We start from the raw sequence: 23,720 nt of genomic DNA on the forward strand, positions 1-23,720 counted from the left end.
GGGGCGGGCACAGCAGAACCTAGTGGCCGGGACCCCTCCGGCCGCGGGATGCACTCAGGCGGCTGGGAGAACACACCAGAGGCTGGGCACGTGGGGCTCAGAGGCGGGGAGGGTGGCCAGGACTCAGAGTCTACAGGCACTCCCGTTACACTCTGAAAGGTTTACAGTCACGGAACCCCCAGGACACCGGTTAGCTGCAAACACAGGGATGTGAGCTCACCTCTGGGGTGGGAAGGAAGCCCCGTGTAGGTCAGAGTTATAAAGCCCTCGGTGGACAGCTGGAGGCTCTTCTCCAGTCCCACCAGCCTTCCTGGCTTCAGATTCTTCAGCTCTTCCGTCTGGGTCTCTGCCTCACAGCCGGAAGCTGGCTTTCCATCCAAGGTGCCACAGACGGGCATCGCGCCGCACACGTTAAACTGCAGGCCAGACAGCGAGAACCACACACCAACTCAGGCCACGTGACTCACCGCGAACATAACCCCGAACAACTCAAACCCTGCCCAGCCAAACAGGGTTGCCTGCTTGTTATCCAAACAATTGCATAATTTGTTCCTTATTAGGCAAATGACCAACTTTCCATGCCTGGGCAATTAAACCCTGAAGCTAGTACATAAAGCAGAAATCAAAGTCCAAACGGCAATGCCCATAAATTGCCTGTAAGGCTTCATTCATACAGCCCCGTGTCTCTAAATGCATGAGACACGCTGCACGTAACAATGCAGCATGTATAAGAGAGGGACTGTAAGTAGCCAGAATTTTACAGTAAAAAAAAGCACATATGGTTGAAGTCACATTAATTAAAAGTAAATATAATGGGATACCCCTGTATTTCTTAAAGCTGTTGATACCATTCGATTTAAATCCAGTAGTTGATATAAGGAAGCAGGATATGCTCTTCGGTACGAGACACGGAAAGGAAAGACTTCTCTACAACTGGTATGTGTCCGTGGATGACGTATAAAAAGTTAAGAACTACACATACAAAGTATTTTTCCTTCAGACCAAAGTTTACTATTTAAGAAATGGCCACTTAAGACTACACCCAGGCAGGTGCCCTGCAGCCACGTGGGCTGCGTGGTCACAGAGGTAGGGGCAGCTGAGCCCGGCAGGGCCAGGTGATAAGGGAACAGTGCCAAGCAGCCGGCTGGTGGGCGGTGGCGTCCTGAGCCCTTCTGGCAGCACAAGGGCTGTGTCCTGACTCCCAGGAGCCTAGACACCCACTAATCAACTCCACTTCCACTTGCATCGTCCACAGTCTGTCCCTGCTGTCCCGCAACTGTGCACCTGCCACCTCCCGCCCCTGCTACTGCACGGGCACAGCCTTTCCGGCCTGCTTCGAGCACACTGTCTACGGGGCCACCTCTTCCGGTATGTCCGCTACAGAGCTCCTCTGCTGGCACGTTCTCCCTGGGCTCGCCGTCTCTGGCATGTCCTCTATGGGACTCTCCTCTTCCGACATGCTCCCTGTGAGGCTCAGCAAAGGTCCTGTCTGCTTCTCACACTCACACCGACAGCCAAATATACTGTCACCTGTGATAACCTGGTACAAGCCGAACTCCAGAACAGCAGCTTCTGAGAGGGGGTGGGGAGAGGGAGGGCTGCAAGCCACTGTGCTGCTGAGTGACGAGCCCTGTCAGGTGCCTCCTGGCTCTGGAACAATCCGCAGGCCCTCCCGCATGCGCTGTGCCTGCAAAGTCCCCTTTGCATCAAAGTGCTGTGACATTCTCACCCCAACTTCCTGCTTTCAAAGGGTATTCTCTTCTTCCACTGTGGATTTTGCTAGAAGTTAAACCTAAATAAAGATTTTTTAAAAGCTTTCTCCCTGTCGAGCAGCGCTTAGTTTACTACAGAACAGCATTAAGTGGAGATTTTCCTCCTCACCGCTCCAGACACCCTGTCAGGGCCGCCCGTGAAGGAAGCGCCGTCAGAAGATCCCAGAGCACTGCCGTCGGTCGTCTCCCTCTAATAGGGGAATATCGTTTCCACTTGACCAGTGCCTCTGAAACCCCAGTGGGCATCAGAGCCACGTGGGGCCTTGTCAAAACAGGCTGCTGGGGCTTTGCTGTTGGCGCAGTGGTTAAGAATCTGCCTGCCAATGCGGGGGACACGGGTTCAAGCCCTGGCCCGGGGAGATCCCACGTGGCATGGAGCAACTAAGCCCGTGCGCCCCAACTATTGAGCCTGTGTTCTAGAGCCCGTGCGCCACAACTACTGGGCCTGCGCTCTAGAGCCTGGGCTGTGCAACAAGAGAAGCCACCGCACCGCAACAGAGTAACAACTAGAGAAAGCCCGCGCGCCGCAACTAAGACCCAACGCAGCCAAAAATAAATAAATAAATAAAGTTTAAACAAACAAAAAACCCAGGCTGCTGGGCCCCACCCACAAGACACTGCACCTCCTGCAAGCTCCCAGGCGATGCCCACGCTGCTGGCCTGGGACCACCACTCCAGACGCGTGGCCACGGGTTAGGAATAGCCTGTTTTCTAAAGAATGACACCCTCACATCTGCAGCATAACAGGATGGGGCGACCTCATTTCCCCTTCAATCGGGGTTTTCTCATCTCCTCCTGGGTAAAAGCTGCCATCACAGGGCCCTGGGCAATTCCTGAGGGCACCTGCCTCCCCTGCAACCAGCTGCAGGTGACTTCCACGCATCCTCCCATCCTTTCAAGGCAAATCGGAAATCATCACACAAGCCTTACCACAAAAGTCTTCCCGATGCCCGAGACCACATATCCTTGGGAACTGTTTAGTGGGTTCAGATCAAACACATACCCACTGTTGGGGTCCCTGATGGAGCAGGCCTGCAGGAACAAAAGAGGCAAAGAGGCGCATTCAAACCTGGTCCATGAGAACATGGCGAAGACAGAGCAGCTCCAAAGCCTGCCCCGTGTGGACTGCACTGACGCTAAACCCCGTCCGAGAAGCAGCCCTGGGAGAGCTCACTGCCCCTTCCAATACCGCATCTGAAGCGCTCCATGTGGGACACCAGCTCAGAGACGCTGACCTCATCTGAGCTCCTAAGACTGCTTCACTTACCTGAACAAGACCGCTGCTGACCCCCAAAGAAAGTGAGGAACCGTAACAGACCCACAAATAATTACCCGTCTCTTCCCCTCTTCTAGAAGGGATAACGAGCCCCCCCTTCCCCCACCGCCTCGTGTCTTTTTTCCACCCCACCCGCCATATGCAGAGAATGGAGCAGTGGCCACACCCTCAGAAAACACTGCCAGCGGGCCAGGGTGGCGTGCCCCGCCCCGACTCCCACCCTCCCTGGGTCCCACAAGCCCGGGACTCTGCGCTGGGAACATTCATCTGGGTGAGCCTGGGCTCTGCTGCCTGATGGAGCCCTGAAAAGGGAGGGAGGGAGGGAAATCCGTCCCATCATAAAGAAAAACACCCCGTGCTGTGAACACAAGGTGCACCCCTGGGAGGGCAGAGAACACATCTCAGAGCAGCTGGCTGCCACACTCTGCAGGCAGGGGTTCACCGAGGGCAGGAGCGCGTGCCAAGGCCGAAGAGCGGCGTGAGCCCAGCGCTCAAGCAGGCGCGGGGCTGAAGCAGGGATGCGGCTGGAAGCAGAGCATTAAAACCTTAAACATCACGTTAAACCACACGGGCTGTGTCCGACAGACGATGGGGCACGTTTTAGGCATGGTCGTGGTATTTAAGCACCCATCTCTGTGGTGACGGACAGCCCAGAGCCACCGCCACGCCTAAGGGACAGCGATGTGGAGAGAAAGGAAGGAACCCAGAGGAAAGCTGGAGGCCCTGGTTCTCATCCCAGGACTGGGAGCCGGGGCTGAGGGAGAGGCTCGCGGGATGACTTCCAGATGCCTGCTGTCGAGGCGGAGGAAAGGCAGACGCTGTAAGGGATTAAGAAGCACAAGGGGAGGGGTGCAGAGCCGGGACACCCGGGTGGGAATGGCCAGAGGCCCGGGACCGCACCCATACCTGGTCTGTGTCTGTCGTTACTTGGATAGGACAGGCAGCCTCCGTGTTCCACAGGAAGCTGACCACACACTCCCAGCTGAGAGAAAATATGGGATGGGTGTTCTGAAAGGACAAATCCGGGATAAAAGTCAGTATGAGAAAATGGAACTTGCTCTAACCAAAAGAATACGTGCCCGATAAATAAAAAGGGCTAAAATCTATGGACTCTCACGGGACGGTGCTAGGCCAGGTGCTGCACGTGACGCATCTAATTATAACTCAGTGTCCTCAGCATTCCTACCGAGGAGATGTCCTCTCTTACGCTCGGATGCTGGGAAATTCACCTGAGGTCACGCCAGGAGTCAGTGGTAGAACTGGGATCCAAACCTAGGTCTGAGTCCAGTCCACGCTTCTGAAAACCGTTCTACACCCAGATGCGGAACAAGAGGCAGAGCCCAAGGTGCCAGTGCACGTGATCACAGCCACGCAAGCGCAGACGCAGGCGAGACTGACCTATGGGGTGCGGGATCGGCACGGGGCGGGGGAATGGACCGGGAAGGGGCACACGGAGGCTCCCGGGCTCTGTCTGCAGCCGTGGGTCTAGTTACACGGGTGTGCTCATCCCGCGGTGAGTCGCTGACCATCTGGGCACTTTCCTGGGCGTGTTTTCACTAACAAGTGTGATGAGCATTCCTCACCTGAGCCTCAAGACAACCTCTACCTGCCCCCTGTGTACAGATGAGCAAATGGAGGCACAGAGGAGGGGAGACGCCCGCCCAGACACACAGGTGAAGGGGATGCTAGGCTGCCCCGCGCGCCTCACCCACCGAGCGCCCTCTGAAGTCCCCACCCTCTCAGCCGCTGCATCTCCAACAGTGAACTAAACACACACCCATCCCTCTGCCTCACCACGCGGCTCTGGAAAGTCCTGGGGCTGCGGAACTCCCCGGGACATGACCCTCATTCAGTGTTTCCTGGGCCCATGAAATGCGCCCCCCCCTGCAGCACTGATGAGGGATACAGTTAACAGCGTGCAATCGCTCTGCAAACTGACCAGCACCGTCCCAATAGGATGTCACAGGAAAGCTGGAAAAACAAGGGTCCGAGAGAACTGCCTGGAACTGTCCACTATCTCTGTGGCAACGAGACACCAGAGAGAGGAAGCGGAGTGGGATGAGGCCCAGGGAGGGGACGCCCGGACGTGCCCAGCAGGAGGCGAGGGCCGGGCTGGGCAGCCAGCATTCCTTCCTGGGACGGAGAGCAGAACTCGGGAAGCCGACTCTGGCTTATCAGAGTGTGTGTTTACAGCTCAGTTATGCGACACTTTCCTTGCACAACTCAGGCTGTGCTCAGCCAGCTAACATTTTCCTTCCCTTATCAGAGTGACCTTAAGCTCTAGAGACATTATCTCTTGGGAAAACCTCGTGTGCTGGCAAAGGACAGAGAAAACTTGGCGTCTGCAGGACGCCTAGTATGTAAGTGACTGAGGCCCCCTGCCTGCGGAGAGGAGTGGACACACCGGGCCGGGTTCTTGTCTACGAAGTGAGAGGACGCTGTAGCAGACCCTTAAAAAGTGGAACCAGCCCTTGGAAAGAATCTGTTTGATAATAAACATGAGCTCTTTATTATTCCCACTCAGTTTCATCTAAGAGTTTGGCAATTATTCAAAAACACACGTGACCCAGGTATGAATGTAAAGCTCCAGGTTAAAAAAACAATTAAGTTTAGAAAAACAGGGTTCTGGGAATGGGCACCAGTGATGCGCGCCCAGCACTGTAAGCGCACTTAGTGCCGCTCAACTGTACATCTGAAAATAGCTGAAATGGTAAACCTTACGTTATACACCTTCCACCTCATTGTTTTTAAAAAACCAATGGGGACTATTCCCAATGACCCCGGGGCATTTCTATTTGGAGTTTTCTCTTCTGTTCTGCCCTGGCCGAGGAACTCGGGCCCAAATGCAATCTCCATCACCTCCTCCATTTCCCAGCCTTGATTTTTCATTCCTGCTTTTCTGACGTATTACACACACCTCCCTCCGTGTTCACCCACTGGCCTGAGCTGCACCCAGCCTCAGTCTCCTCTATGAAGTCTGCTGTTTGGACTGAACCGTCTCTAAGACCTATTCTGCAGCCGTGATCCTCAGATCACCAACTCACAGGGACTAACAGGCAGGGCGGCATCTGTACCACTCAGAGAAAGAACTCAAGTCTACAGAAGACCATACGGTGTACGTCACAAACCAGCAGTAAGAGATCAGGCTTAAAGTTGAGAAGGGAGAGCCACACAAGCACCATCACCGTGCTCCTTGCCTCCTTGAGTTTGTATCACATGCTGGCCTGAAGCAGAATTAAGATCAACCTTTGTTCCTGTGAAGAGACACCCAAAGCAACCAAGGTCATGGGTGACAAGCAGCGCCTTCCTTACCAGGCTGCCCCTGGAACAGACGAGGTGGATCCTGGTGGTGTAGGTGGTCCGTCTCCCATCGCTGGTGGTACAGGCTGAGCCATTCACATACTCCAGGAGGAGGCTGCCGCTGTCCTCCACCATGGGGCCCGTCTTCGCCATCCCCAAGTTGCTGATGGAGACGATTTCAGAAAATGAACCCTGCAAACATGCGTGTCCGTTATGTTTCCTTCTGAAGAGAAAACAACTGATTTCCTCATTACTAACACAGTGGATTCTCATTATTCACAGTAGTTGCGTTCTACAAACTCGCTACCAATGCTGAATTAGTGAATACTGAACCACCGTTCGTACACAGAGGGGAAATACAGTCAGTCAGCCCTCCATATCCACAGGCTCTACCTCTGCAGGTTCAACCAACTTCAGATCGAAAATATTCAGAGGAAAGAAATTCCAGGAAAAACAAAACTTAAATCTGCCACCAGCACCTACTAACGTAGCATTTACACTGTGTTAAGTATTATAAGTAACCTAGAGGGAACTCAAAAGTGAAGCTGTGTGTAGGTGCAAATACTGTGACACTGTATATAAAGGTCTTGGGCATCCTTAGCTGTTGGTATCTGCCGAGATCCTGGAACCAATCCTCACCCCACGCACCAAAAGGGACGACTGGAGGTACCTATATGTACACTTATGTCACACAGACTGTGATCCTGAATACTCAAGATCCTGGTAGATTCTATTTTCTTTATTTTACAAAAGAGAAAACGAGGTTCAGACATGCTAAGTGACTTATCCAAGGCCACCCCACCAACGGGCATCAGAGGAAGGACTCAAACCCCGCCCACCCGGCCAGGAGCTTCTGACACCGCACTGCCCACCCCCCGTGTCTCCACCCTCTGGCCGTCTGGGTAGAAGAGCTGAGACGAGAACGCAGAGCCACGTCAGGCCCCTCTGTGCATGTCCACGGAAGACTGTGAAAGCACCCGGTACTGATTTGGAGTTACAAATAAACATGAGCAAGTAGACAACTTCGCAGATACAGAATCTGAGAATAACGAGGACTGACTGCCCTTTGAGGCCGCTGCTCCGACAAAGAGCACGCGCGCGTATGTACACGTGTACACACCACGGGGTGCTCACTCTGAACCACCAGAGAGCGCTCGCCAGCTTCCCTTAAAACACCTCCAAGCTGCCGTGTAACAGAAGCCAGGAAAGTACATTCCCGACATGCTATTTTTAAAGAAGCACACATACATCTTTATTTTAAGATGCACCGTGTGCACGGAGCCCAGGGAAACATACCAGAGCTCCAGCAGTAACTGCATTCCATCGGATGACAAAGTGCAGCTCGCACCCTGGCGAGAGCTAACACTTGGATCTAGTTCATCCACAGCAACTCTACCGAGCAGGTGGCCCCCTAATTAGTCCAGAAGTAAGAGCTTTGGGAAGCAAAAACTATGCTTTACAGATGTCTGCTGCTCACGCAGAGACACTTCCTCTGCCGAGTACTGTGAGCACAGGAGGTCCCCGACGCCCAGGCTTTTTTAAATTTTAAATCTGAACAATGACTCGAATAGGATCACATCTGTAGGGAGCAGGGGCGTTCACCCCGAGGCCCTCTCCCACTCAGAGGGCTTCTCGTCAGCAGCCAGGCCTGCTTAGATCTGAAAGTCCCGGAACAGGCCCCTCCACCACCAAGTCCTGGGCTCAGGAGGGGACGGCAGACTCACTTGGTCGTTTTGGTACTTCATCTGGCAAGCGGCCGCGTACCGATCGCAGCCCGGCACTGGGTTCAGAGGTCGACACACGTTTATGTAGTACTTCCTCCACGTGCTGTGTGCCCCGGCATTGTCCAGGGCATACCAGTTTCCTCCATGACCAACCTCGGATTTTGCTAGCCTGAAATTTCAAAGGGAAATCCATGCTTTTCAAGCTGACAGATTTCGGTCCTACGATTCACTTCTAAGCAGTTAGAGAAATACTGAAGGAAACGTGCCCCGCCCACCAAACTACCAAAGCCGGCACACCTGTGTTCTCGAACTCACTAAATGCGGCCCCCGGCACACCTGGAACTGGCCCCGCACCTCTGCACCGACAGGCATGGCTTTAAATGATGCAGTGAAGACTGAGGTTTTGCTGGGCGAAGACTGGTTGATCTCGCACAGGCTACAGGACCATTAGCAGAATTCCTTCTGCTTAAAGCTCCCACCTCGGTCCTGCACCTAGAGCTAACCTGATTCCCTACCATCGGCTGAGTTACATGCTCACCAGCAGGGTCTAATCGACCTCAGTCAGCGCTATCTGGACTGGGGCCCGGCCAAGGGCAGGCTGACATGCCTCACCTAGAGAGGTCATACTGCTCCATCGTGGAGGGGTCAGTCACCACACACTCCAGGGGCTCCGCCGGGCAGGCGTAACTGCTGTACCACCGGAAGTTGTAGGTAGAGTTATCTTCTTCCTAATCTCAGGACAAGGACAGACATGGGAGGGGTGGCAGAAAAGAGTAATCATTACACAAAGCCAGCATTTCTAAAAAGACGGGGCACTTTTTTCTAAATAAAAACCCCAGGAAAGTTAATTTACTTTGCCCATCCCTCTCATTTTATTAAAAGGAAGATTGCCCAGCAATAAATTGAGATGGAAATCTATCCTCTGTTAAACGGGAATAAGGGATGGTTTTGATGCTTTTGTGTGTTTTGTACCCAAAACCAACAGTGTCACGGGCTGTGACTGAGGTGTACAGCCCACTGAAGCAACAGCTCAGAAAATGAATACTGCCCGTGTCCTCTGGCAAATCTAAAAGGATTAATTAAAATCATAGGAGATGACGATTTGCCCAGGAAACCAGACTAAAAATAGCTCTCCTTCTAAATAAAGGTCCCAGGACAGGCTCCTGTGTAAGTCCTGAGGAGCCAGACAGCTTGATGGTTTATCCCCAGGGACCATCCCAGCTCCTACGTCACCTGCAACAGAATCTTGTCTCGCTCCAGAGAAGTCACAAGCCCTGTCTTGACCACTTTTTTCTCTTCCCCTGCCTTTACAAGACTGACGTTCTCTCCCTCCTTGCCTGTTGCTCTGCAGACACACACATGGGCACACACATGTGCACACACACAGCACAATTCCTACCTGATATTCAGGGAAACCCACTCCAGCGTCTCGATCACAGAGAAAGGTGAGCAGCGTGGCTCTTGGCGTGTGCCTTTCATTGTTGTAGGGCGTGCCATCTTTGTAATTCAGCTGGATCATCCCGTCATAATACGAAAGCTTAGCGTTACTGCGTCCCAAGTTCCAAGACTTCCCACCACTAAAACAAATAAACAAACGTTTCTCAGGAAAGATACCAAGACCAGAAGCTCTGTGATGCTGCGATGCTGAAGGAAGCGCCGGGGACAGCGTAGGGGGTGGCAGTGCCGGGACGGCGGTTAGGACCTCAGCGCAGCGGCGGTGTGAGGGCAATCCCACCCCACACCAGACCCAAATCCACGCTCAGCGCGGCTGGGTTAAGGCACAACTCCCTGGACTAACACACTGAAGGGAGAAGCGTGTACATAAACCCATCCAACAACTGCGAAGTCCTGACTACACAGAAGGGAGGCGCTGCACGAATCCACTCCTGTCCTGCTCCTTCCCTGGGAAACGAAAGCTCCCAGCAGCATCCTCTAGTTTTCAGTCCAGGTCTTCCCAGAGTTTTAACACTCATCATAAAGCAAAGAGGTCAGCAGACAACACACCTACTCCAGAATAAAACACCTGTGAGCACAAGATACCTAACGAAAGACCGGGAACTGGGAACAGTGACTTGCCTTTTTGACACCTGACAGGCTCCCGAGTCCGGCTGGCAGGAGCCCACGGACACCGCACCACACACATTGATGTAAAACTCGTACTTCTCCGTCTCAACTTTGTAGGCACCATTCTTCTTTGTGAGAGGCGACAAGTCAAAAGAAAACCCTAAAAAGGAATCAAGACCATCCCAGGTCAGTGAGACCACAGCGAAGCAGAGCCCCCTCAGCTCACGGCCTCCAGGAGAAGCTCGCGGCCGGGCCTGCCCAACGGCTGGGACGGGAGCTACCAGGACCGCCATCACCAACACTCTCCCCTTGGAGACGGGTCCCCCATCACCACGCCCCTTCTGCTGCATTCACCGAAGACCCGAGTCAGAGCCCAGAACTCCTGGGTGAATAAACAACCAGTGTGTTCAAAGCGCGACGACCAATGGCCGTGAAAAGTCAACGGTGCTGGGTTTCCTGGCCAGAAATTCATGCGAAAAGCCTTTTCAAACATGATTTACTTCCTGTGCTCCTCAGGTTTTGCGATCAGCAAACCTACCTCGACTTTGAATATGACAGGTTTTTCATTATCTCAGATAAGCCTGAAACACCAGATTTTCAGAGTTTTGGTCAAACAGTATTAATATAATTCTAACACAGAATATCTCTGAAACACTCACAGAAAATGTTAAGAACAAAACAAAAACAAGCTAATAAGCAGGTGCAGGAGAGCCTGCCCCACATGGCGCTCGGACACACACCTGCCTGGGAGTCGAAGACGGTGCAGTTGTCCCCCTCGGTCCTGGACAGCACACAGGCCGCCGCTGTGTACCACTCAAACTCGTAGAAGCAACCGTTCGCCGCAGAAGTTCTCAGCACTGGGGCACTTTCTAAATCACCTGCCGAAGGTGAAGAAGGACCCATCACTGATCCGGTCTCAAAAAGCTTCCCTTGTTCTAAATACACTCCTACAAATGCCGATCTGACGCCCCTAGAGTGGTCAAACCTTCGGAGACAGAAAGGACAAGGCTGGGGGCCAGGGCTGGGGGGGAGTCCGTGTTTAATGGGGACAGAGCTTCAGTTTGGGAGGACGAGAAAGTTCTGGAGATGGATGGTGGTGTAAACATACTTAAGGTACAATGTAAATGTAAGGTGCTTAATTGCCACTGAACTGTGCACTCAAAAATGATTAAAATGGTGAACTGCATGTTACATGTATTTTATCACAATTCCTTTAAAATGATCAATTTTATATTATGTATATTTTACCATTTTTAAAAATTAAAAAAAACTGTCCTGGTCCTTGAACTTATCCCACAGCTGGGAATTTATCCAAAGGAAATTTTCCAACAAGAGGTAGAGAGGATATGTCACAGCACAATCACCAACACTGGAAACATGCTATTAACCCAACAATAGGGAAAATGCTTAAAAATAGTAAAACCAAGCCATTAGCAACAAGGAAGCCCCTAAAAATTATAAACACAACTGTGAAACATAAAAGAGTCTTCACAAAATACTATGTTGTGAGGAACATAAAAATGTGCGGATCTATATAGACCTTGACCCTGAAAAACAAGGTGCATTGTGTGTATCGACGCTGAGATCACAGACAGTGTTTTCAAGCACTTGTGATGTGATGCTCCCCCTTTGGAGGAAGTGCAGCGGCCTCCACATCAGCCTGCACCAGGCCTCAGGAAGAGGAAGCCGTGCCAGGAGCGTAACTCATCTGGAAAACTGCAGCACAACCCCCCTGGACACCATATGGTTTCTTCATCGCTGCGCTGGGGCTGGGGAGGGGGATCGAGTCCAATGGACCAACACTAATGCTTCTGGAGCCTCGGGGCTCGGCCCGAGCCCGCTCTGCCTCGTCACCCAGGCAGGGGCCGGCGGCAAACCGAAAACTAAAGAATGCGGCTGCCACTGGGGAAGCCCACGAAGGCGCCACGCGTTTGCAACGTGTACCTGGCTTGCACACGAGTGTTATATTTGTGCTTATTTTCGTGTCGCCACACTCATCGCCATCTGAGTAAGACAGCTGAATGTGTCCTTTCTCTCTTGTGGGAGAAGAAAGAAATTTGCCCAGATTTTTACTTCCGTCCTTATCTGGAAAAGAGAAAAGAAAAGGGAAAAAAACAGAAGACGTGATTAAAAATGAGAATGACACAGACGAAGAGGTACCAAAAATGAGCCGAGACCCCGCAGGTGTTCGCAGGGTCAGTGGGTTTCTCTTGAGTGACAAGTTTGGCAGGGCAGTGGCAGCCACACTGAGGACCCCAAGGGCACCTTCAAGCTTAGGAGGAAAGTACGAGAGTGAATAAACAACGTCCTCTGAGGGCACAAGAGGCAGAAAGGCAAGAACGCACGTTACACCATCCCGGAAAATAACACTGTTCCCCCATTTGTGGGGCCCTCAGCTCTCCTGAGACACAAGGTCTGTCGAAACCGAGGGGGCAGCATTTGTCCCATGACCGAAGCAGAAACTAATTAAACCTGTGCAGCCAGCCAAAAAACGTGACCTTTTAATTCTCGGTTCAGTTGACTTTCACTGAAGGTCTGTCTCAAGTCCTTCTTAAATGAAGGCAGGGACATGGCTGGACCTGCTTTTAAAAGACACACCACCAATTCTGAATCCTGGGATAATTCCTAAAATCCAACCCGGGTTCACAATCCCTTGTCTAATGCTTGGAACAGATTCCAACTACTCCCACTGTCTGTCGTTTTCCAGGTGAGTCTTAAGTGCCCAACAACTCATATGCTATCAACGCTTACATCCAACTGAGAAGTCGCAACCAACACGGTTACAGCAAAAGGAACCCAAGGGGTCCAGTGCTCTCACGCGAGGCTACGCGAGTCCACTGGCCTGAAGCCGTAACACTCGAACAATTCCAGGCAGAAAGGTTGTTAAAAATCAAAATCAGTTCTACACGAGCACTGGCAATGCTCCTCCACAGGGGACGGAGCAGAAAGATAACCACGTTCCCCCCAGCCGCTTCCTCCTGTTTCCAGTGTGCCCACCTCAGAAGGCTTCAGCCAACTTCAAGATACTCGAATGCACCAGTTCCCTACATCTGAGTCATTAAACTCTTTTCTTCACCATCCTTTATACGCTGAACGCAGAGAAAGGAGGCTGAGATAAACCACAGGAAGAACTTCTGATTCACTCCAACCTGGATGCAGCCGGGCTCCGCGTTACCTAGCACAGGGCACCACTCACCCACAGCGCACACGGCCGCGTCCTCGGGGCAGCCCCTCGCCCGGCCCTTCTGCAAGACCCTGTGGCAGATGTTAATGAAGAAATGCTTCTTTTCTGGTTCCCTCTGGCTGCCATCCACGGCTTCCCAATTCTGTTCCAGTTCTGTAACCAAAAAAAAAAAAAGAGTCTTCCAGCCAAAGGCAGTGATTATTTCTCTGTGAGTCACACCATAAATGGTGATTAAGCGGAAGGTAAAGGCCTGCAGCTCACCAGGCCTGTGGTTGCTAGACGTCAGGCACTCACGTTTCTGGACCCGGCAGGCTGAGGGCACACAAACTCAGCGAGAATCTCAAGCCTGTCTTGAATGTGACAGAAACAAGCCAGCCCCGAACAGCTCCTCAGAAGAGGAGGCTTAAGGGGGGGTGGGGGGGCCGCCAGAGGATTAAACAGCAAAATTCTCCCAAGCCCCAAAGTCTGAAATCAGAAACTGAAAAGCAAAGCCAGACGCCAGCCCGGACTTGAGATGCCACTGGTGACGCATCTGCCTCCAGACCACAGATAAGGCAGACCTGGCCCAGGGCTTCGTGCTCCGTGCCCCCGGAAGATAAACAAGATACGTGGTCCCTTAATTCAAAGGGTTCATGACTCAGTCATGCATGAACAGAAGACAATCCGTGGAAGGTAGAAGGAGCACAGGCTGAGAGCAGACAGCAAGTCAAAGGCGGACCATCCCCAGACAGCCCCCAAAGGCATCACTGGAACCGTGTGGGAAGGACACACAGATAGTGAGGATGCTCCTTCTGCGGACTGGAGACTGGGGTTTAAAAGGAAAATCCCGCGTCCGTGGTAACACAGTCACTACACACCAGTGTCAATAACCGGGAAGGACTCACGGCCGACCACAACAAACACTGTCCTGAAAGCTTTGGCTGGGCTGGGGAGGGCTGCAGGGCTTCAGGCAGGACGACTTCTTTAAACTGTCAGAGAAGGATGTGAGCTCTCACCTCACAGCTTCCTTAGATATCTGGGTGCAAACACTACACAAATAACCCGGGTCCCAGAGAACCGGAGAGGTGGCCCCAGTCAGCTGAGTACGAATGCATCTCTGCAACCTCGCAGATCCTACTATCTGAAACCACCACTCAGTTTACTGTAAGAAAATTGGGGGGCGGGAGTGTAACTTGCTCAAGTCAACACAGCTGGATGCGGGGCCTCAAACCCATGTCTGACCAGAGGTGAGAGCTCTTCCCACTCGGCAGACAGAAATCCAGCCTCTTGACCAAGGCACAGACTGTAACCACGGCACCAGCCCCAGGGCTCAAAGGTGCTGAACCAGGAAAGCACCGAGACGGTTATTCCCCCCGGGCAATTCGCTGCCCGACAGCATCTATAGTGGGGCTCGTGTTCAAAGGAGAGCGTTCCAGCACCCCACGAAGGAGGAATTCTCCTTCTAATACGATACTTTCCCAAGCAGCTGGGACTCTGAACACGCGAGTAATTGTTCCAATAGTAGCTGGTGACTATGGCTTCAGGCCGGTCTCCCTGTCTTGTGCACTATTCCACTTTACAGAGGCAACTTGCTTCTATCTATGCCCAATTCCAGGGCTGCTAAAAGGGTGAAACTAGAAATCCCCACCTAGATCTGGTTATCCCTGTGGGGTGACCCCACGCTTATTGCTCGGTCTTCTGTGCCCCCTGCTAAATTCCAAGGCCCGAGGGGGCAGGGGTCGTGCTCGCCAGGTTTGCTGCCATATCCCCAGCACCTCGTCCAGCCCCCGCCAGCAACAAACACTCCGCAAGCCTTGGTTCACGGGACAAATAAATTAACCTCGATGGGCCGTCACCATGAGCCAGTCCCTGTGACAGGTCCCACATCCCGCCTCCTTTCAGCCTCACAAAAGAATCTGAGGTTGGTCAGGGAATGTAAATCCTGATTTAGAGACAGGAAAGAGGCAGTGAGACGGGGCAGGGGAGACGACACACACCTGTCACCACAGGTGTGCAACCCTCTGGGCCTCACAGTCTCTGTGTTAAGTGGGAACGCTGCCTGCTTGAAGGCTGCTGTAAGAGCTTAAACTCTTTTTAAGTGAGCTATGACTGACACACGACACTGCCTCGGTTTTAGGTGTACAGTACGAGTCGACGTACGTATACACTGCGCAACGGCTGCCTCAGTAAGTGCGGTTAACGACCATCACCACACAGAGGTACCAATTTTCGTGGGGATTTTGACAACTTTTAAGATCTACCCTCTTAGCAACAGAAGTTTAAAAAAAAATTTTTTTTTTTCTAATCACAAAGCACAGGGCCTGGCACACAGAAGGCACTTGGCCGTTTTTACTGAACTACGATAAGATGAGCCCAAGATATTCCAAGTAGAAAACGGTAACGCCGACCTCAAGTTCAGATATCTCGCCTCCTGATTCAGTGTCATTTCTGATAATTCATACTGCTCCGTGAGGAGCGGGGAAAGGCCACGATACAGTTAGCTGACAAGGAAAACTGTAACAGCATTTCCAAACGTGCTCGCGGGAAAGAGGCGAGAGAACGCGCGCGAGCACACACGGAGTGGGCGGTGGGCCTACCTGAGTGCCGGGCCAGGGCCGACAGGTCAAAGCGCTGCTTCCCGTCGGAGACGCCGCAGAGCAGGGCCTCCTTCTCGTCCACGCAGGCGTACTTCGTGTCCCACGTGAAGAAGTAGGAGCAGTCCACCTCCCCGGTGAACACGGGAGCCCCTCTCCCGTTGTTACCTGTGCCGCATCAAAAGGAAGAAAGCACCCATGATGTGACCAAAACCCAGGAACGTCCCAGGAGCAGAGATCGCAAACAGGACGCCCGTAGCAGCTGTGCAGGCAAACAAGTTCCGGGCTCAAACCCCAGAGATCAGAGTGGCTTTACTGCGTTTCACACGACCTAAACCCTGCAAGGGCAGGCCTGTGTCCCTTTCATCTTGGTGGGATGGTCTCAAGAGGACAGAAGCCTGTTTTCGGCGGGGTGTGAGCCCCAGGCAGCGGTCAGTCTCTGAGAGGCTCATAAACACCAAGCCAGAACAGGGAGTCACCGAAAGGGGCGCAGAGATCAGGGCTCCAGTTCCAGGAGTGCCACTGGCTTAGTGATGTGCGTGTGAGCAGGACACGCTCCCCAGGACTCGCCCCTAAAATGAGCCTGGAAGAGGGGTAAGGTCTGCAGCCGCTCCCAACTGAAGGGTGCTGAGGTTTAGTAACCTCGCCCCGAGAGGGGCCGGCATCCTGGATCCTGGGGACTCTGGCACGTGTGGGTCTCTAACGCCCCGCTCCAATCAGCCCGAGGGAGCCCCACGGGGTTCTCAACCGTGAGCCCTCCCGGCTCAGCTCCGCTCTGCAAGCCAGGCCTTCATGTGCCGCCCCCACCCCCCGTCCACGTAGCGTGGGCTTCAGCAAACTCTGTTGACTTTTCCCGTACCAGAAATTCTATCCCCTCGCCTTTCCGAGCTAGTGCACTGCTGGCACGACGGTCCGTTTTCCACCCCTTGATGGTTTAATAATCCTCCTCTGGACCTCCTACATGATTTACCTTTCTTGAGGTTTAGGGCCCTGAAGTGCACAATGTTCTAACGGAAATAATATTCTGTACCAAGGGCGAATGCTGTTTCAACTGCAACTTCTATTGAATCTTTAATATTATAAACATCCTAATTGTAACACCAGCGACAGCGGCTAAGGCACACGGAGCACAAGCTGAGGCAGGCGCCGCGCGGAGCACTGAGCCCTCCACAGGGCTGGGTGCAGAGAACAGGCTCTGTGGTAGGTACTTCACATACATTCGCGTATCTCAACCGTGAAATCCTACGACACAGGGACGACCTTAGTCCCGTTTTGCAGATTTAGGGGGGACTCAATAATTCGCCTATGGCTTCATAGCTAGAGGGCAGAGGAGCCAGAAATCAAACCCAGACGGTCTGGCCCCGGAGCCAGACTCATAACCGCAAGGCAAGACTTCCCTGCGCTACTGTGTGTCTTTGGTTTGTTGGGTTTTTTTTTTAGTAAGTCCTCTAAGCCATTCTCTTTTAAGAACCAGCGCTCCCAACTTCCCTTCCGACAGCACCCGCTCTAGCTGGGGGTCCGCCGTGCCCTCCACCGAGGGAGCAGTGAAGCTGCTTCGCCTCTTTCCCACATGCTCCCCACCCGTCTGCCCCTTCAAGGTTTACATACAGTTTAGTCCCACTGGATTGGTATTTCACTGTTCAGAAAAGATCTGTGTTTCCTGAAAACTTGATGCACTCACAGTGTTTTTCTTTTACCAGATAAGTTTACAGACGATTAAATGATACTATGAATGGTTCCAGGGTCCATTCCTACTCAGGAGCTAGATTTGCATCTGAAACTTACTAATGATCTGCTGGGAGAGCCCATTTTAAATAAAATTTAAATAACCACTGGCATGCATCCGACCTGCATTCTTATTTAATTCCTCCAAGAATTTGAGGAGAATAGTAAAGGAAGACTCCCCACTACCAAACCACGCTGTTTATTTAAACACAATGGCCTTGCCATCAGGACCGCTAAGCCCTACGGTTTCCACCAGCAGGATGAGGATGACTTTCTGTAATCTCTCCATCAATCTCATCCCTGAAAGTTTCCTGGCTCTCCAGGCTCCAGCACATCCCCCACACACCCTTTACGTGGCCTGGCGGTACGTGGATCCTGCACCAGCTGAAGGCAAAAAGTGGACCCTCCCGGTGAAACCCAGCTCTGGCCTGAGCAGCAGGCGGCTGCCCCATCCCCCCACCGCTCTGGGACAGAAACCCGGGCTGCCTGCTCACCAAACCGGTTTATCTTTCCCTCTAGGCCCACGGCTAAACTGCACTTCCCGCCTCACTGCCTCTGAGGTTGGGCCATGCCTCTTAGTTCTGGTCCATTAAGAAAACAACTGCTGTTCCCATTCTGCAGAGTCCTTGGAAGCCATGCCCACAGACAGCAGCAACACGAGGTGGAAAATGCAAAGGTCCCCACACGACCACGTGGAGCACAGCCCCCTAAGGCCTGAATGGAATTAAAGAAAATAAGTCTTCAGCGTGATCATGAGTCACCTGAATCTGGACAGTTTTTACTGGCCTATGCTAACACACCGCACTCCTCCCCCCAAAACGGTCTAATGTCCTTATGTGACGGGATCACCAATAATCAGGTATTACATTACATCAAACTAGATATAAGTTATTGAAACAAATAGTAAAAAATATATATTATGGACAAAAAAATAAACTTATGCACCTCTGTGTCTTGAAATGCATGAAACCCTAGATTCAGAAGCATAAATAATTCCTGTAAACCGCATTTCATAATATTCCATAGCCAATCAACACCCAATTCAACATGCAAAAATACATTATTACCAATAAACACAGAATCCACCAAGGGGTTTTCTCTAAAAACTCTGAATTTAAATTCAAACAAGGTAATAATGGAATGGTTTTAGCGTACACAGAGCATAGTACCTACAGTTGGCTCCAAATCACAGAGCTAGGAGGAGTCTTAAATATTTCATAATCCAGCTCCAGCCTGAGAGGAGGCTCAAAACACCTAAAGTCTCTGGATCTGGTCTCCGTGTCACGATCACAATGACATGAGTCTTCAGGATTAAGGCACTGCCATTAGTTTTGTCAGGTCTGATAATGGCACTGAGGTTACGTGAAGGGACGTCCTTTCCTGCAGTCTGGGTGGAGTGTTACGATCCACTGGTGACGTGACAGAGCATATAAACGTGAGGCAAGTTTGGTGAAACATTAACAGCTGTTAAGCCTGAGTGGTGGGTGTGCAGGTTTTCACTATAATGTACTTTCTACTTATATATTCGAAAACGTGTATGACAAAAAAGAATACAGGAAAAACAAATGGCCTCTCCTATTTGTTTCCCGCCTCAGCCCCCTTGGGCTCTAGCTTCCTGGCACGACTCCTGGATGTCCATCCCTCTTCCCTGGGAGCCCCTGACCACGGGCCCTTCTCAACATCCTCCTCGTCTGCTGGGATCTTTCTGGATCATTATTCCATCCTCCCAACATGCCCAAATGAGATCAGCGCATTCCCAAAGATCACGGCCAAATCATTTATAAAAAGTGCGGGCAGAACAGGGCCAAAGGAGGTAGCGACAGGACAGAGGGAGCCTCGGCCCACACAAGTTGCCCACCGCAGAGCAGCCCAGCAGCAGAGGAGTCTGGGAGACCCGGGCAGCCCGAGTGCCTGAGGGTCTGGGGACTTGGGATACGAAGGAGGCTGCGTTTCCCAAGGGCCTGGACACAGAGTAGAAGGGGTGGACTTCGGAGAGGGTCTCCTATGAGCCTGGAAGAGGTGAGGATGACGGAAGAAAGATGGAGAATCTGGGGAAGGCAGGGCGGGCATTCAGACCAAAGGGAGATGGATCCAAAGGCCACGTCCAAGCCAGATGCATGGCCACCCCTGCTTAGTCCCTTCACGCCAACTCCTCTGCAGGACACACAAGCTTTTCACAACGTTGCTCCACCCCCTTCTTTAGCCATGGCTTGGACACCCAGCTCTGACCTGCTCACGGCTACCCAAATTCCCGCCTCTGCATGAGCTGTTTGTTCCTCCTGCCACAAAGACCAGCCCCCATGGCCACCCGGCTTCTGCGCCCAGCTTGCCCCTAACTGTCCTGCAGGGCTCCCTCACCCAGCACCTCCTCTTAACTGCCCCGGTCCTCGGGGGCAGCCAGACCCCAGACCCCTGACCTCAGGGCCTCCCTCTGGATAAAGGCCCAGGTGACAGACCTTGCCAGGCACCCGCAGCCTGCCCGCGTCCCCTGCACTACGCCATCACCGTCCTCATCTCTCTCTCTGCTGCTGGTGTGTAAATGCCCGGGGAGCTCTCAGCCATCACAGCATCCCTAGGCTTCGCAGGGTCTGAGCAAACAGGTACTAATATAATGTGTTCAACGCATTAACTAAGAACATGCCTCCAACGTAAGCTCAGAGCGCACGTGGCAGGGGTAGGGGGCTGACAGGCGACAGTGGGCTGAGAACAACGGTGACGATGGCCAGCGGTGCCAGGAGTCAAGGGGTGTCCTGCTGTGAGGTCTCCCTCCTGCTTCAGCCCAGGTGATTCTCTGCCGACTCTCCGGGCGGGTTACCAGCGCTCGGCGGTGGTCACCACCCCTCCTGCCTGCCTCCACCACCAGACCTGCTTCTGGAGCACGGCTCCCGTCACGCACAGCTGCCTCCCCCAGGCCCCGCAGTGAGTCACGAAGGAACCTGCCCCGTGACCAGATGGTTAAGAGCTCTACCATAGAAACACACAAAACAAACAGTGAGGGGCCAGGAGACCCTCAGGGGTGGGGCGGCCGTGCGAGACTGTGCCGGCTGTGCGGACGGGGCCAGACCCAGGCGGCTTCCAGACCGGAGCTCTGTGCAGGGGCTCAGCCGGCTTGCGGGGCACCTGGGGTCACGGCTTGGGGGTCCACTGATTGGACGGCTCTCTCAAGATGGTGGAATCCCATCACCTCTCAAGAGATGCAAACTGTGTTCAAAATCTCTGAGATACGGACAGCAGTGCGGCTCTGTGAAATGCCAGTGCCACTGTGACGTCAAGGTAGCTTCTCCGAGTCACTCAGAAAAACCAAACATTCCACTTAAAGTTGCCCTGGGGTCTCTCGAGATCCCCAAATCCCACCTCTACAGCAGGGCCACCATTTGCAAAAAGGGTCACCTAGAAACTCAGTTCCTAAAAGAAGAGTTGTTTAGTGACAAGCCATCAGAAGGTGGTTGAGTAAACCCAGACTGCCGGCTTTGAGCGCACTCCGGGAGAGCCAGCATTCAGGACAGAGAGGCTTTCCCAGCGAGCCTGACGCTGGGCCCAGTCCCCACACAAACAGAAAACGGAAACGAGACGTGTGTGTCAGGCGTCGGCAGGGCGGGGTGGGGTACTCCTACCCGCTACGACAGAGGGGGCCTCAAAGGGGCCACGTCTGCAGGAGGACGTCTGAGCACCCCACTCAGCGCTCCATGTTTCCACGGACCCGCCCACCCGCGCAGGGACGCGGCTGACCCAGGGCGCACTCACCCGCCGTCTGATTGCACGCGAAGTTGATGACGCTCATCCGCTGGAAGCCGGAGCTGCACGTGTCGCCCCCGAAATATACCAAGGTGAGGTCTCCGTCTGAGTACCTAGGTTTTTGCGATACACACACGCACGTGTTTGGTAGAACCAAGAAAGAAACTTGAATCCTTAAACATTTCTACAGTGAGCCTTCGCATACCATCCACAGAGCAGCAGTGACACAAAACAGCGAGCCCTCTCGCAGGCTGGGGAAGAACCGTCTACAGGAGAGGAGTTCCAAATGGACGGGCTTCTCGTCCTCTTACTTCAAAGTAATAACTGGCTGGGAAAAGGCACTGAAGGTTTTGCTAGGACCATGAGGCCTCTTCTGCTCTCATTTTCGGATTTGGTACAAGATAAGTAACGCCCAAGAAGACACAGCTTTTCCAGCAGCTGCCATGAAGTCTGACCTGAGGGATCCTGGTCCCTCAGGTCAGAGAAACTACATTCTGATAAAGCTTTTGTGAAGGTAGCTACCGAGGGAAGGGTCACGAGAATTGTGATGAATGCGTTTTCCTAGTTGTTCAACGCTTGTGTGTGATGCCAATGGTGTTTCAGATTCTCAAACCACCAGAGAAAAGTCAAAACTCCTCGGAAACGTAAATTGTAACATACAAAAGCCATATCAACTAATGAAATAGCTTTCCTACAGTACGGTTCCCTGCAAACAACAGATTATAAAGCGAACCACATTAACAGAAGCATTCTTACTGTAAAGCCAGGAAAAGCATCCACTGGTCAGGGACAAACGGCACCTGCCTGACTCATGCAGGAAAATCATGCCAGCTTAACTGATTTCCCTGTGCTCTGCGGAAGGTGGAAGGAGGAGGAAGGCGGGGGAGTATGTTACGTTCCACAGGAACACGCGCGATGCACCGGAAGTTACGTGGAGGCCGTACGCACCGAAGGGTTTGGCCCTGGAGCTTCCCTGCCACTTTGACTTGAGTGGAATCTGACTTCTTCACTTGGCAAACTGCAGCATCCTTCTTGTCACAGATGTGTGCTTCAGTTCCTCCACAGACATTCAAATAAAAAACATATTCCTCCCCCTCTGCGGTATAGTACGAGGAGTTTGAAGCTAAGGAAAAGGGAATAAACAAGAAGAGGCTCTGTTACGCACACAGGTGTGGGTGGCAAAGTGACAGCATCAAACTCGAAACGCCCACCCCAGGGCAGGGGGAGCTCGGCCCCTGGGCTCTCATTCCCTCTCCCACTTCCCGGCCCCCAGGCACCCACTCACCTCCGGGCTGGCTTAGCGGCTGGAGGTCAATGGCGACGTCGTGCTGCTCGCTGCTCAGAGAGCAGTTCCCACTTTCCAGGTAATCCCTGTGGCAGGCGTACTCAGTGATCCACTCGATTTCAAAGCGGCAGTGGGATTTCGCCGTGAGCTTGGGAAGGGTGCCCTATCGTGGACGGGGTGAAAGGAATCAAATTAATTCTTTTCATGAAGCTTAAATGCAGATGTTTCTGTGCTGCTGAAAAGCCAAAGGTATGTTACTGGGGTTTGACATTTTTCTGTTCTTTTGTCTGCCTTACAACGACTGCATTTCCTTGAAACCCTTCCAGAGTCACGCGCAAGCGTCAGCCTGTGAGCCCGCCCTGAACGCGGTATCACCCACCCACCACGCCCCTGGCAAGCAGTCATGACGTGTGAAGGGCCTGTGGTCCGTGCACTCCTTTCAATCACAGGTGCCGCTGAGCCTGTGCCAGATGGACCCCCCCCCCGCCCCTGCCCGCTGGGTAGACATCACTGAGGCTGCATGCATCTGGGGAGATGGTCCCTAACCCCTTTCCACGGGAACGTCCATGGCTCTAGGGCACACTTCACCTGTATTCACATCTGTTCCTGCCCCTGGGTGAAGCCAGGGTATCGCCCACCACACACCCGGCTTCTGGGAAGGATGCCACGAAGTCACTGTTCACCGGGGGGCGGTGTCATCTTTCTAACCTTCCCTGGGAGAAAGGTCTCCCTGGCCTTAGCATCAGGAGTAGCTGTGCTGATTCCAGGCCCCTCACTCTGCAAGCGTCTAAGCACCTGCTACGTGCCAGGCACGGGACTAAGCGCCGGGTTTCCCGTCACATGATTAGTGAGGTGCAGAGCTGCAGTCCAGCCCCGGTTACTGACTCAGAATCTACGCGTTAAGCCCTTGGCTCAGAGCAGTCAGACATACATACAGTGACGTGGACCAAGTGCTGAGTGAGAGAAGCTGGACACCACGTGCTGTGCGACTCCACTTGTGTGGGATGTCAGGAAAGGCGAGACAGAAAGGTGGTCCCCAGCTGCCGGGGCTGGGGGAGCAGGGGAGTGATGGCAACTGGGCA

At 52.9% G+C, this 23,720-nt stretch overlaps 1 protein-coding gene across 1 annotated transcript in view; it reads right to left on the reverse strand.

The window, feature by feature from the left end:
* IGF2R (insulin like growth factor 2 receptor) overlaps positions 1 to 23,720 on the reverse strand; it is a 110,021-nt gene that overhangs the window by 43,893 nt on the left and 42,408 nt on the right. Inside the window, exons 8-22 of the mRNA XM_060029687.1 lie at positions 22,639 to 22,801; positions 22,302 to 22,476; positions 21,363 to 21,466; positions 15,897 to 16,061; positions 13,333 to 13,473; positions 12,081 to 12,221; positions 10,877 to 11,014; positions 10,149 to 10,296; positions 9,472 to 9,649; positions 8,685 to 8,800; positions 8,073 to 8,241; positions 6,361 to 6,540; positions 3,955 to 4,056; positions 2,703 to 2,804; positions 221 to 416 (exon numbers count right to left, since the gene is read on the reverse strand). Coding sequence (XP_059885670.1) covers positions 221 to 416; positions 2,703 to 2,804; positions 3,955 to 4,056; positions 6,361 to 6,540; positions 8,073 to 8,241; positions 8,685 to 8,800; positions 9,472 to 9,649; positions 10,149 to 10,296; positions 10,877 to 11,014; positions 12,081 to 12,221; positions 13,333 to 13,473; positions 15,897 to 16,061; positions 21,363 to 21,466; positions 22,302 to 22,476; positions 22,639 to 22,801 — 2,218 coding nt within the window. The remainder of the gene's footprint in view (positions 1 to 220; positions 417 to 2,702; positions 2,805 to 3,954; positions 4,057 to 6,360; positions 6,541 to 8,072; positions 8,242 to 8,684; positions 8,801 to 9,471; positions 9,650 to 10,148; positions 10,297 to 10,876; positions 11,015 to 12,080; positions 12,222 to 13,332; positions 13,474 to 15,896; positions 16,062 to 21,362; positions 21,467 to 22,301; positions 22,477 to 22,638; positions 22,802 to 23,720) is intronic.

The sequence above is a fragment of the Delphinus delphis genome, chromosome 14 (genome assembly GCF_949987515.2).
Source record: "Delphinus delphis chromosome 14, mDelDel1.2, whole genome shotgun sequence".
Taxonomy (NCBI): domain Eukaryota; kingdom Metazoa; phylum Chordata; class Mammalia; order Artiodactyla; family Delphinidae; genus Delphinus; species Delphinus delphis.